Source organism: Phacochoerus africanus, chromosome 12 (genome assembly GCF_016906955.1).
Source record: "Phacochoerus africanus isolate WHEZ1 chromosome 12, ROS_Pafr_v1, whole genome shotgun sequence".
Classification (NCBI taxonomy): domain Eukaryota; kingdom Metazoa; phylum Chordata; class Mammalia; order Artiodactyla; family Suidae; genus Phacochoerus; species Phacochoerus africanus.
This window is the reverse complement of record NC_062555.1, coordinates 34488038-34502494: the sequence shown is the minus strand read 5'-3', so window position 1 is coordinate 34502494 and position 14457 is coordinate 34488038. Positions and strand designations below refer to the sequence as shown.

Sequence of the window (14457 nt, the reverse complement as noted above, 5' to 3'; positions counted from 1 at the left end):
CTGCAGCTGTAGCTCCAATTCCACCTCTAGCTGGGGAACTTCCATATGGCACAGGGGCAACGGTAAAAAGAAAAAAAGAAAAGAAGGAGGGGAGGAGTTCCCCTTTGTGGCTCAGTGATAACAAACCCAACTATTATCCAAGAGGACCAGGTTTGAACCCTGGCCCCACTTAGCGGGTTAAGGATCCGGCATTACCGTGAGCTGTGTTATAGGTGGCAGATGCGGCTCAGATCCTGTGTTGCTGTGGCTGTGGTGTAGGCTGACAGCTGTGCCCCAATGAAACCTCTAGTCTGGAAACTTCCATATGCCCTGGGTGAAGCCCTAAAAAAAAAAGACCAGAAAAAAAAAGAACCAAGGGTGACATAGTGAGGTCAGGCCCTTGAGGGTACAGGATGGGTCATGCCTAGTAAGAGTCTTCAGAAAGAAAGAACTTTGGGGTCTGGAGCAGTGGTTCTCTGTTGAGGGTGGTATCGTGCCCCAAGAGAGCATCTGGAAATGTGAGGAGATCTTTTCTGTTGTTCTAAATTATATTTTACATATAACATTTAAGGCGTACAGCACAGTAATTACACATTTGTGTGCTGTAACATGATTGCCGTTGTAGCCATGCTCAGCTCCTCCATCAGGGTTTGCAATTATCATTTCTTTTCAGTAGTTGGAATAATAAGGTTTAATCTTTTAGCAAGTTTGATAATTATAATCAGGTTTGTTTATAAGTCTGGTTTTGGGTTGTTTTTTTTTTTTTTGGCTTTTTAGGGCCGCAGGCCAGGCATGTGGAAGTTCCCAGGCTAGGGGTCGAGTCGGAGCTACAGTTGCCGACCTACCCCACAGCCACAGCAACGCAGGATCTGAGCCATGTCTGCAACCTACACCACAACTCAGGGCAACATTGGAAACGCAACCCAGTGATCGAGGCCAGGGATCGAACCCACGTCCTCATGGATACGTGTCAGGTTCGTTAACCACTGAGCCACGACAGGCATTCCAGGCTTTGGGTTTTCCATCTGACTGTGACTGCAGGCGGGACCCTGACCAAGAAGTGCCCGCAGCACCCAGTCCATCTGGGGGCCTTAGGGAGGATCACAGAAGGATTTTGATCCCAAGCCACCGCATTTTGGGCTGGTTGGTTATGCAGCTATTGATACTCAGAACAGCTGACGAAACAATGACCCTTCAGTATTGACTGATGTTCCAGCACCTTCCCGAGGCCAGCGAGTGGAATCAATCAGGAGAGACATCAAGGACGTGGTAAATCGGCCCAGGGGGGCAGGGCGGGGGTGGAGGTGGAGGTTGTAGGAAGAGAGAGCATCGCCTGGAAAAGGATACAGCTGCTTCCCTTCCATCCACCTTGGTGGCAGGTGTTCATCACACGATCTGTCCAGAAGAAACCACGTGATGTGAATAAAAAAGCAAAGAAGCTGGGACCCAAGCAAAAGGGGGAAATGTGTTACGTGTGCCCAGCGGCTGTGACTGGAAATAGAGAACGACAAGAATCCAGAAATCTAAATTATACTGCCCGTTGTATAGATCTACACATCTTCTTTATCCATTCATCTTTGATGGGCACTTAGGTTGCTTTCCTGTCTTGGCTTCCGTGAATAATGCTGCAGTGAACCTGTGGGTACATATATCTTTTCGATCCAGTGTTGTGGTTTTCTTTGGAAAACTACACCGAAGTGGGATTGCTAGATCATACAGCAGTTCTATTTTTAGTTTTTGTTTGTTTGTTTGTTTTTAGGGCCACACCCTCAGCTTATGGAGGTACCCAGGTAAGGGGTGGAATCAGAGCTATAGCCACCAGCCTACACCACAGCCACAGCCACACCAGATCCAAGCCACATCTGCGACCTATACCACAGCTCAGGGCAATGCTGGATCCTTAACCCACTGAGCAAGACCACTGCGTCCTCCATTGAGCCACAACGGGAATTCCCTCTGCCTTGCTCTTTTTAATGGCTGCAGAGTCCTGACCTCGGTGCTTTAAAGCCACGCATTTACGTGATTCATCCTCCATGTGCTTAGCTCCGAAGTGATGACACCGGTTTGACTTTGGCAGCCTGGGTGCCACTTGGGCAGCTCAGGGCCGCTTTCCTCTTCCACCCATAGCTTTGTTGACTTGTGGGTCCAAGAGCTCGAGGGTTGATGGCAGATAGGGACTCCAGTCTCCATAGCTGTCTCCCCACCACAAGCAATGTTCTGCAAATAGCAGATGCAAAGAGAGGGCAATCACTCAGCTTTGGTGGCTCAGCAGTTAACGAACCTGACTAGGAACCATGAGGACTTGGTTTCCATCCCTGATCTCGCTCAGTGGGTTAAGGATCCGGCATTGCCGTGAGCTGTGGTGTAGGTCGCAGATGTGGCTCAGATTCTGCGTTGTTGTGGCTGTAGCAGCTAGAGCTCCGATTGGACCCCTAGCCTGGGAACATCCATCTGTCACGGGTGCGGCCCTAAAAAGACAACAAACAAAAACACAAAAAACAAAAACCAGCTTTGATTTTGTAAAGCAAGAGGGACTTAGCAAGAATTAGCATCCTTTCAATTAGTGAGAAAGTGGTGCCTTACAGACAAACGTGGCACACTTGGAGTTCCCGTCCTGGCTCAGTGGTCAACGAATCCGACTAGGAACCATGAGGTTGTGGGTTTGATCCTTGGCCTTGCTCAGTGGGTTAACGATCTGGCATTGCCATGAGCTGTGGTGTAGGTTGCAGATGCGGCTCGGATCCCGTGTTGCTGTGGCTGTGGCATAGGCTGGCAGTTGTAGCTCCGATTGGACCCCTAGCCTGGGAACCTCCATGTGCCACGGGAGCAGCCCCAGAAAAGGCAAAAAGACAAACAAACAAACAAACAAAAAACAAGAAATGCGGTGCACTTGACAGGCTGCTGAGGGCTGTGCTAACACTTCTCTTTTTGGGGGGTTTAATCTATTGTTTGTCTTCTAGAATTTCCTTCACAACACTCTTCTGAAAGGATTTTGAAAGTTGTGGAAAAATCAGTGTGTGCAGCCACCAACAGACCAGAAAAGCCAGTCGTCCTCATTCATGGTCATTTTAACGATCCAGACATGTGTGGGCTGGGGGTGGGGAGGAGGGAAAGCAGGCTTGTATGCGGCGTTTTCTACAGCAGAGATCGCATTGACCTGGCAATGAAGGCTGGGCCTCTTCTGCCTCTGAGCCCCCTCCCTGGCAGTGTGTGCCTTTGTTGGGAGCCAGCTGGGCCCCCAGACGCTGGCAGGGTTTCTCTGGGCAGAACAGCTCTCATTCATGAAGAACACTGGCTGTCTCCATAGCAACCAATGTTAACTTGACTCCGTGGAGATGTGGGAGGGGCCCGTGGGTCTCCTGGCCTGGCTGCCAGCGTGTCTGCAGGTTTTAATGGGGCCCTGGAGCGCCTGCAGGGCTGTGAAGTTGGTGTGACTGGGTCAGCTCCCCAATGGAATTGGAACTTTTGAGGCTAAGGAACCCATCCATGGGTGAGGCAGGGTGGTTTTCCAAGTCTCTCTTGCCTTCCTTCCTTCTTTCTCTCTCTTGCTCCCTCCCTTTTCATTCTTTGTCTTTTTAGGGCCACACCTGTGGCCTATGTCAGTTCCCAGGCTAGGGGTCAAATTGGAGCTGCTGCTGCCAGCCTATACCATAGCCACAGCAACGCAGGATCTGATCCACATCTGTGACCTACACTGTAGCTCATGGCAACACAGGATTCTTAACCCGAAGGAGGCCAGGGACTGAACCCACATCCTCATGGATACTAGTCAGGTTCTTAACCCACTGAGCCAACAACAGGAACTCCTCCAAGTTGCTTCTAAAATGATTTTGAGGAGTTCCCGTCATGGCTCAGTGCTTAACGAATCCGACTAGGAACGAGGAGGTTGCGGGTTCAATCCCTGGCCTTGCTCAGTGGGTTAAGGATCCAGCGTTGCCGTGAGCTGTGATGTAGGTTCAGACACAGCTGGGATCCCGTGTTGCCGTAGTGTGGTATAGGCTGGCAGCTACAGCTCTGATTAGATCCCTAGCCTGGTGTCATGAGACATGTTTCTACAATATTTTCTTACCTCTTTGCTGAAAACTATCTTGTCCTGCTTTACTTTACCCCATCTTCCTGCTTGAAAAATAGTCAGTGACAGTGAATGACTTAAGCTTAAGAACAAAGACCTAAAGGTATAAGTTATTCATAGGGTCCCCTGAATGAAGACTTAATGCGTTGGTCTAGGCACGCAGGACCTGTGCAGATTGGCACGCTGTTTGCACAGCATGACACGTCCTCTTAAGGATATAAGAGGAGCCCCATGGCCCCAAAGGGTTTACGCGGGGTCGTTAGCTGGATATGCATTAGCAAAGAAGAACCCAGGTGCAAACCTAGGCTCTCCAGGTTGCTGCCTCTGCAGAAGCACAATGGTGATTCTCTAGATGCTATACATAGATAGCTGATGCCAAGCTTCCTCAAATGCTAATGATTGTTAAATGCCTTAGGGTCAGAGTAAAAGCTTAATCAGTAGCCAGCTATGTGACTTTTCAAATAACTTAAAAAAACCTATATTCTGCACCTACAACCCCCATCTCACGTGACACAATCCTAAAAAAACACAATAAAAGCAGTGTGGTTTCTTAAGGTGGTGCTCTTGGTCCCTGACACCTTGAGTCCCCTGGTTCCCACCTTTACTTAAGATAAATGTCTCTGTGTCTTGTTTTATGTCAACTTTTTTCCTTAAGTTTCACAGCACCCGTTCTTCAGACCCATCCTGCTAAGTTGGTCTTGGCAGCCTGGGAACCTCCGTACGCCGTGGGAGCGGCCCTAGAAAAGGCAAAAAGACAAAAATGAATGAATGAATAAATAAATAAATAAAATAAATAATAAAATAAAATCATTTTGAAACTGACGCTGTATGTGTGTGCGTAGGATCTAGTCTAGAGGAAAAGGCTGTGTTCAGTTTGTGACTTATTTTCTTGGTGGTGAGCTTTATATGTTATCTAGTTCTTACATTTTATTGTAGATTAAGTAGCTGTCACAGAGCGGGGACTGTCCTTCCGTATTTGGAATCTTATTTTATTTGATACCTCTAGACACGTGTCCACTTTAGAGATAAAAGCCTTGGGAATCACAAATTTAATTTGTCATTTTTCTGCCCTTCAAACAAAACTGACATATTTCAACATTGCTCATCAGTACGTGCATAAGATTTGGCAATATGCCTTTCAATTATCATCACAACCTTCACAATATTTATAAAGTCATAAACATAAATGCATATTGCAACAATTTACTGACAGTGTCCTATAAACAATAAATGCACCAGGAACGCAAAGTAAAGTTATTAGAGTTCAGGTACCACACTTGAACCTGTTGAATTTTTTGTGACCTTCAGCATCCAACCTCCTCTCTCAAACAGGAGAGTAGATCTGCAGTAGAAGATTCTGCTCTAGGAGTTTCTGCTGTGCTCCGGCAGCTCATGAACCCGACCAGTATCCATGAGAATGCAGGTTTGATCCCTGGCCTTGCTCAGTGGGGTTGAGGATCCCGTGTTGCTGGGGCTGTGGGGTGTGGTATAGGACAGCAGCTGCAGCTCTGATTCAACCTTTAGTCTGGGAACTTCCATATGCCACAGGTGCGGCCCTAAAAAAAAGAAAAAAGAAAAAAGCAGCAGCAGAAATAGCAAGCACAACAAAAAGAACAGATGAGATAGGTCTAATAAAATCTTAATATTGAATCTAGATGATGAGTATGTGCAGGTTCATTATGCATAAAATCATACGTGTATGAATTTTAAATATTTTATGAATAAACACTCATAATAAATATGGGAATAATAAATATATACTCTTTCTCTTTAGGGCCACACCCATGGCATAGGGAGGTTCCCAGGCTAGGGGATGAACTGGAGCTGTAGCTGCCAGCCTACGCCACAGCCACAGCAACACAGGATCCAAGCTGCATCTGTGACCTACACCACAGCCCATGGCAACCCCAAATCCTTAACCCACTGAGCGAGGCCAGATACTGAACCTGCGTCCTCATGGATGCTAGTTAGATTCGTTAACCGCTGAGTCACGATGGGAACTCCGGAAATATATTTTAATATCTATATACTTATATCACATGCATTCTTAATACTTTATTTGCTCATCCTTATTTCTGGCATTCCGAGTTTTTGCTAAAGTACATACTTCACTAGGAATTTTTCATTAAGAGATTGTGGGTTGTGAACAGTTTTGGCTCTTATATGTTTTAATATGTATTTATTTTACCCCTATTCTTTTTTTTTTTGTCTTTTTGCTGTTTCTTGGGCCGCTCCCGCGGCATATGGAGGTTCCCAGGCTAGGGGTCCATTCGGAGCTGTAGCCACCAGCCTATGCCAGAGCCACAGCAACTCGGGATCCGAGCCGCGTCTGCAACCTACACCACAGCTCACGGCAACGCCGGATCGTTAACCCACTGAGCAAGGGCAGGGACCGAACCCGCAACCTCATGGTTCCTAGTCGGATTCGTTAACCACTGCACGACGACGGGAACTCCAATTTTACCCGTATTCTTTAAAGAGAATTTGGCTGGGAGTTCCTGCTGTGGTGAACAAATGGTTACAGCTTATTTCTGTGGTGTTGCTGGTTGAATTCCTGGCCTAGTACAGTGGGTTAAGGACCCAGAATTGCCACAGCTATGGCATAGGTCACGGCTGCAGCTCAGATGCAATCCCTGGCCGGGGAACTTCCATAAAAGGTGTGGCCGAAAAAGATAAACAAATAAGTAAATAGAGTTTGGGAGTTCCCGACGTGGCTCAGCGGTAATAAACCCGACTAATATCCATGAGGACGTGGATTTGATCCCTGGCCTCACTCAGTGGGTTAAGGATCTGGCGTTGCTGTGAGCTGTGGTGTAGGTCGTAGAAACGGTTCAGATCTGGTGTTGCTGTGGCTGTGGTGTAGGCTGGGGGTTGTAGCTCTGATTCAACCCCTAGCCCAGGAACATATGCCACAGGTGTGGCCCTAAAAAGACCAAAAAAAAAAAAAAAAGAGTTTGGCTGCTTAGCTAATTTCAGATTGACAATTATTTTCCCTTGGTATTTTGCGTCTATGACACCATCACCTTCTGACATCTGTGATTATATTTTCTTGCTAATCAGTCAGCGAGATTTTTCTTAAAATTATCTTTTTCTCCTTAGTGAGATTTTTCAATTCATGGTTTCTTGTGTTTTTTCATCCCTGGAAAATTATCCATCATTTTATTTTTAAACCTCATTTCTTTTCCATTCTCCCTATTTTCTTCAGTGACTTACATTCTGAGTTTCTTATTCTATGCTCCATTACCTTTAACTTCTTGAATAATTTCCTCCTTTATCTTACTGTGCTATGATCAATAAGTTTCTTTCTGTGATATCTTCCAACCCATTAATCTCTCTTCAGATATATCTAGTATACATGAGGTAATTTATTGAGGGTTATTATTATTTTCAAAGACTATATTTTTTATTCCAATTAGTTCTTTTTCCAATCTTGTTCTTGTTTCATAAGTGGTCCTTTCTTGCTCACAACTTTGAGCAGTGAACAGTGCTAGAATGACCTCTATATCCTCAGGTGTCAATTCTTCCATCTGTTGGATCTACCTACTATTTTATGATAATGGACTTCTTCATATGCTTAAAATATTTTTCAGAGCAATTCTTGCTGAGAATTCTCCTTCATAGGCACCCTTTCTTTTCATGTAATCTCGATTTGCCTCTGCCTTTGTTCAGATGTGGTTTCACTGGTCTAAACCAAGTCATATTAGCAGATCAATTTGGATCTTTTACTCTGTTATAATGGTTTAATATGGGAACTTACATGTATATTTGTATAGACTTATTTCCTGTTTTCCATGGTGCCACTGTTTTTTTGTTAAGATTTTTATTTTTTTCCATTATAGTTGATTTATAGTGTTCTGTCAATTTCTGCTGCACAGCAAAGTGACCCAGTCATACATATATACATACATTCTTTTTTTCACATTATCCTCCATCATGTTCCTTCCCAAGTGACTAGATATAGTTCTCTGTGCTTTATACCAGGATAACGTTGCTTATCTGCTCCAAATGCAATAGTTTGCATCTACTAACTCCAAACTCCCAGTCCATCCCACTCCCTGCCCCTCCCCCTTGGCAACCACAAGGCTGTTCTCCAGGTCCATGAGTTTGTTTCTTTTCTGTGGAAAGGTTCATTTGTGCCACATATTAGATTCCAGATATAAGCAATATCATAGGGTATTTGTCTTTCTTTTTCTGACTGACTTCACTTAGTATGAGAGTCTTCAGTCCCATCTATATTGCTACAAATGGATTATGTTCTTTTTTATGCCTGATTAGGTGCCACTGTTTTTTTACTTTTCATGTACAAATTCAGTGCTCTCAAAATGAAGATCTATATCCAAGATGTTGTTTTTTTTGTCTTTTTTTTTTGTCTTTTGTTGTTGTTGTTGTTGTTGCTGTTGCTATTTCTTGGGCCGCTCCCGTGGCATATGGAGGTTCCCAGGCTAGGGGTCTAATCGGAGCTGTAGCCACCGGCCTACGCCAGAGCCACAGCAACGCGGGATCCGAGCTGCGTCTGCGACCTACACCACAGCTCACGGCAACGCCGGATCGTTAACCCACTGAGCAAGGGCAGGGACTGAACCTGCAACCTCATGGTTTCTAGTCGGATTCGTTAACCACTGCGCCACGACGGGAACTCCTATCCAAGATGTTTTAATAAACGTCATGTTCCATTTAAGAAGTTACTATTTTGGATAATTAACCTGAGGATAAATGACCAAAGACTTATCAACCAGAGGGGGAGAAATAACACGAGGCACCTGCTGGCTCACTACAAATCTCTTCTCACTGTCGTAGTCTATGTTTATAAATGATTCTGGAAAGATGTGCTTCCACTTCACAATCCCCTTGTAATATTTCCATTCCAGATCTCTTAGATCCAGGAATTGTTTTTCTGAAAAAAATCGTATTTTCAAAGAATCACATAGTGGCCTTATTTAACCTTAAGTTATTTAGAGATGCTTCAGGGAAAGAATAAACCTTTGATGAACTCAAGTATCCTCCCTTGTGTTTCTGAACGTTCCAAAGAAATCTATTTTTGGAACACTATAGGGGGAACCTATAGTGTTCATCTCATCTAAAGCCATCCTCCAATAGGAAACTGAGTGGGTCTAGCGAATGGGGCTGGAGTGGACCCTGCAAGGCCATTCCAGGTAGAGGTATATGGTGCAAATGGAGAGACCTTTAGGACACTGGGGTCATCTACAGGGAGTAGAAAAGGATCTTAATGAGTGGTTAAAACAAGGAGGAAGACTGATCAGAAGTGCATAAATTGCCAGTGTACTTTCTTCCAAGATGTTAGTGTAAGCCCTAAGTATAAAAGGGCAATAGTTCAGCTAGAATTTGGCTGTTTTCCCTACACTTTCAGGACCTACCAACTTGGGGTCTCCTTCGTAAGTTGTAACCCCTCCAAGGAGCCAGTGAGCCATGGGAAAAATCCCCCTACTCAGCAGCCATTTCTCTTTCCCTTCTCTTCAGTTCTTTTCATAGCTAAATAAATTGTGAACAAAAAAAAAAAAAACAAAAAAACAAAAAAAGCAAGGCCTAAGGCAGAGGGTCAAGTGGAAAAGCAGAGGCCAAAGAACCAAAATGAGTATAAGGAGAAAAATGCGTAGAGCAAACATGCAGGAGGCCTGTTCTACTTCTCATGGGTGACGTTACCATCCTTCCTGTGGGGTGATAGTTGAGCAGGTAACCCACGGCAAAGACACTGCCCCTGCCCCACATAGGCTTCCATCCCAAGGATGAGCTTGGGTTTCTCTTGGTTGACCTGGTAGGAAGTCATATGTATACACTTACAAATATTCTGTGCACGCCTGAAGTAGGGGAATGCGACCAGGAACGGTTCCTTGAGTTCATACCTGGCCATGGTGTTCAAGAGTATGTCCCTAGGGCCCAGCTGCCAAGTTTCAGGGAGTTTGATGAGATCGTGGTAGGCCTGACACAGTAAGAACTGATGATAAAAGGAAGGCAAGGGCTCCCTGGTAAGGAAGGCCATAGAGTTAATGAGTTAATTCTGACTAGTGAAGAACTTTGTGTTGTGATCTATGGTAGAGACTACAGCTTGGTTCACTCCACACTGATTACAATCCTTTTCCACCTTCCTTTCCTCCAAGGGTGGGAAGCTAGGATCTCTAGTCACTGCCCTCCTTGCAGGAAGGGGTGGCTACTGGACAAGATTCTGGCCAAGAAGATGTGGGAAGAAGCCACCCAAGGAGGGGTTTTCTAAGGAAGCTTTGCTTCCCTATTAAAAGAGAACAGAAGGAGCCAATGTGGTCCTTTCTCCTGACCCCTCTTCCTCTCTGGAATTGTGGAAGCACCAGGAGGTAAGGAAGACAAAGGCCATGAAGACAAGGGCCACACACAAAAAGATGAGGGAGCACAGGGTCTGGACCACATCAAAAACCATGGTTCTTGGAGTTCCCATCGTGGCTCAGTGGTTAATGAATCCGACTAGGAACCATGAGGTTGCAGGTTCGATCCCTGGCCTCGCTCAGTGGGTTGGGGATCTGGTGTTGCCGTGAGCTGTAGTGTGGGTTGCAGACGCGGCTCGGATCCTGCGTTGCCGTGACTGTGGTGTAGGTGGGCGGCCATAGCTCCAATTAGACCCCTAGCCTGTGAACCTCCATATGCCGTGAGTGCGACCCTAGAAAAATACAAAAACACAAAAGAAAAAAAAAACCAAAAACCAAAAAACAAACAATGGTTCTTGCCCTTATCTGCATCCAGGTGTAAAAATAAAAAGGAGCTTTCTTTGGTTTTTCTGCTATTTATGGTCAAACACACGTCTGACCTTTGTGGTCCTACAGAATTTAGCCTGAGTAAGAGCAGCCTGCTTGGTGCGAGTCGGATATGTTCTATAATATTCTTTGGTATATGGGGAGTCCTGGAGTTCTCTTGAACTGAGAATCCTTTAGGGACTGGCTGGCTGACACAATAATAATAATAATAATAGGCAATATAGGACAGTAAAAGAGGAAGTGTTGCAGTCAAATCTAAGGAATTCCTGGATATTCCTCATAGGGATGCCCATCTGATTCTCAGGCGTACTCCATAAACAGGACATGTCTACCTCTAAGATCTCAGGAGATGAGCTCATGGAGGCAAAGGAGAGACTTTGACGAAGAGTCTGAAAGGGCATAAGAGAGACCTGCATCACTGAGGCAGACAGAAGGCCATTCAGGCATTAGGAGGAAGAGACAATCTGGCCCCTGTGGGTAGCAAAGCCATACATGCTCCAGACATAACAAATATCCAAAGCCTTCAGCATTTTTTTTTAGGGCCCCACCCGAGGCATATGGAGGTTTCCAGGCTACGGGTGGAATTGGAGCTACAGCTGCCAGCCTACACCAAAGCCACAGCAACGCCGGATCCAAGACGTGTCTGCAACCTACACCACAGCTCATAGCAACGCCAGATCCTTAATCCACTGAGCGAGGCCAGGGATCGAACCTGCGTCCTCAAGGATACTAGTCGGATGCGTTTCCGCTGAGCCATGATGAGAACTCCTTGCCAGTTCTTATTGGTTACTAACAGTTTTTAGCTTTATTCCTCTCTGTCCTCAGATTTACTTATGTACTTTTGAGGATTATCTAGAACATTGCTATAATTCCTAATTTCCACTTCTGCCTGGGCTCCAAAATCCACAAAGTGTGACTCTCTTAAGAGAATTTAGACCCGAACAGGCATCGTTAAGACATCGATGTAGGGAATTACAGCCAAGTTTCTTACAGCATCTTGGACCAAATATGACCAGAGTAAGCAATCTATTGCTTTAAATATGTTCCTTCAGGCACTACTTTTAAGGAAAAAATGCTGGTGACAAAATATTTGCTGATCTTGAGTTAAGAACCTACTTTAGAGGCTCTCAAATAATGTTGTCTACATGGTCTCTGGCCTTGAAGGCTACACCCACATTAGAAAATCAGACATGGCTCATTCAGAGTTCCTCTGTTTAGAGCTGCCTCACCCTTCACTCCGCATTCACAACTCTTCTAACCTTCCCTGACCTGCAGCTCCCTGTCACTCTCCCTGTCAGAGCTCCCTGTCACCTCCTCTCTTAGAGCTCCCTGTCACCTCCTCACTCAGAGCTCCCTGTCACCTCCTCTCTTAGAGCTCCCTGTCGCCTCCTCACTCAGAGCTCCCTGTCACCTCCTCACTCAGAGCTCCTTGTCACCTCCTCACTCAGAGCTCCCTGTCACCTCCTCTCTCAGAGCTCCCTGTTACCTCCTCACTCAGAGTCCCACATACTCTCCCTTAAAAAAAAGAAAATTTGTAAAATAAATAAAGAATTAGATATATGTTTCCTTCTGTTGTTTGTAGCCTCTGTTGACAGCCCTTACAGAGTTGTGATAATAATGAAAGGATAACATTTCTTTAAAAAATATGTTAAGGAACCTGCGATTGCAGCAAATCCAAGATGCAACCCATTATTCACTAAATACCTGAGTAACTTCATGAAACTAGAAACACATAGCAATGTGGACTTTCAAGTCCATGTTTAACTGGCTCACTTCTAGAAGTGTTTAAGTGCCAAATCGAAATAATCAACCCTTTCCAGGGACGAACCTGAGCTTTGGCCCTCAAACGTTCGATTCTCTCTTCTTACTTCCCGCTGTGACTGTGGCCAGCAAGCGAATCAGCCCTGGACCTCAGAGCTGTGAGCTTCCCATGGGTTAAGGACTCTAGGAACCCAGGGAAATTCTGCAGTCAGATTCCCCTCCTTTTCTCCCTCACGGCCTCATCTGTTTCAATTACCTGGATCGACTAATACGTATTTAGGAATCCTATCTTCAAAGACGAACTTTTCCGGCGAGACTGCAGGAATGCCCAGCCTGCATAAGATTCTGATGCCTTGAACTTTCTTCTTGGCATCGGCCGCTGGGCTCCCTGTGGAGGAACTGATGAGAATCTCATAAGGAAACGTGTGACTGGGAGGGGGGATCCCATGCTGAGAGATTCTCCGCTGGGACCTGCTGAGTTTCTCCAGTGGATGGAGGGGGCTGCTCAGTAAGCTGCGGTGAAGGAGTTCGGTCATAGATTCTGGCCTCTCGTCCTTTCTCACCACCTTGCACGTGAGAAGAGGCTGCGAATCATCTTCTCTCACATCAGTTTCTCCCAATGCATTCAGGTTTTGGCTGAATATTTTCTGCGCTTCGCTGGGTGAAAGAGAGTGAGCGTTCAGGCGATTCAGTTTCGTGTTCTCCTTGCTGAAATTCTGAACAAAGGCGTATAATTCTGGCAGCTGTGGAAGAAAAAAAAAAAAAAAGGAAGTCATGAGACTGATGAAGAGGTAATCACCTGGCAGACCAATCCTAGAACAAAGAGGACAACAACCTCACAAACATAAGCATCTGTATTTGGAAGTTATCTTTGCCTGACTAAATTAAATCCACCATGGCAATGTGGAATAGATACCAGAGCGTTGAATCTCGGCTTCATTCCAAAGGGAATTATTATTATTATTACTTTTTGTCTTTTTAGGGCTGCACATGCGGCATATGGAGGTTCCCAGGCTAGGAAGTGAATCAGAGGTGTAGCCACTGGCCTACACCAAAGCCACTTGTCAACTTGGGATCTGAGCCACATCTGTGACCTATACCTCAGCTCACGGCAACACCTGATCCTTGACCCACTGAGCAAGGCCAGGGATCGAACCCACATCCTTATGGACATTAGTCGGGTTCATTACTGCTGAACCACGATGGGAACTCCCAAAAGGGTTTTGTTTTGGTACATCATTCAATCCTACATTATAAAAGGAGTCCATTAGATTTGACTTCTCAAGTCTTTTTTTTTTTTTGTCTTTTTGCCTTTTCTAGGGCCACTCCCATGGCATGTGGAGGTTCCCAGGCTAGGGGGTGAATCAGAGCTGTAGCCGCCGGCCTACGCCAGAGCCACAGCAACGCAGGATTCGAGCCGTGTCTGCGACCTACACCACAGCTCATGGCAACGCCGGATCCTTAACCCACTGAGAAAGGCCAGGGATCAAACCCGCAACCTCATGGTTCTTAGTCAGATTCGTTAAGCACTGAGCCATGACGGGAACTCCCTGTACAATTCTTGAATGTAAAGTTTCCTGTATTCTAAGTACATACCGAGCACGTAAGAGGCTCTGCGGCCACATCACCTTTGCTTGGATCCCTATCTCCACTGAGGAGCATAGTGCTGGATTGTGTTCTTCGACCCCTGAAAGATCAAAATAAGGGAAGACCCAATCAAAGATCAAAAATCAGATAAAATACAAAAGAGATGGTAACACATTAAATTTTTTAGAACTTTGCAAGACACTTTTTAAATTTTATACCATTAAAATTTTCTTGAAGTTCCCGTCGTGGCACAGTAGAAACGAATCCAACTAGGAACCATGAGGTTGCGGGTTCGATCCCTGGCCTTGCTCAGTGGGT

At 45.4% G+C, this 14457-nt stretch overlaps 1 protein-coding gene across 1 annotated transcript; it reads right to left on the bottom strand.

Moving 5' to 3' along the window:
• Positions 1-8656: 8656 nt before the first annotated feature.
• C12H9orf153 (chromosome 12 C9orf153 homolog) lies at positions 8657-14230 on the bottom strand. Its single transcript, XM_047754994.1, has 3 exons — positions 14149-14230; positions 12809-13295; positions 8657-8945 (listed from the first exon to the last, which is right to left on the bottom strand). Exons 1-3 carry the CDS (start codon positions 14212-14214, stop codon positions 8737-8739), a joined length of 762 nt encoding a protein of 253 aa, XP_047610950.1. The 5' UTR covers positions 14215-14230; the 3' UTR covers positions 8657-8736.
• Between the last annotated feature and the right edge of the window lie 227 nt (positions 14231-14457).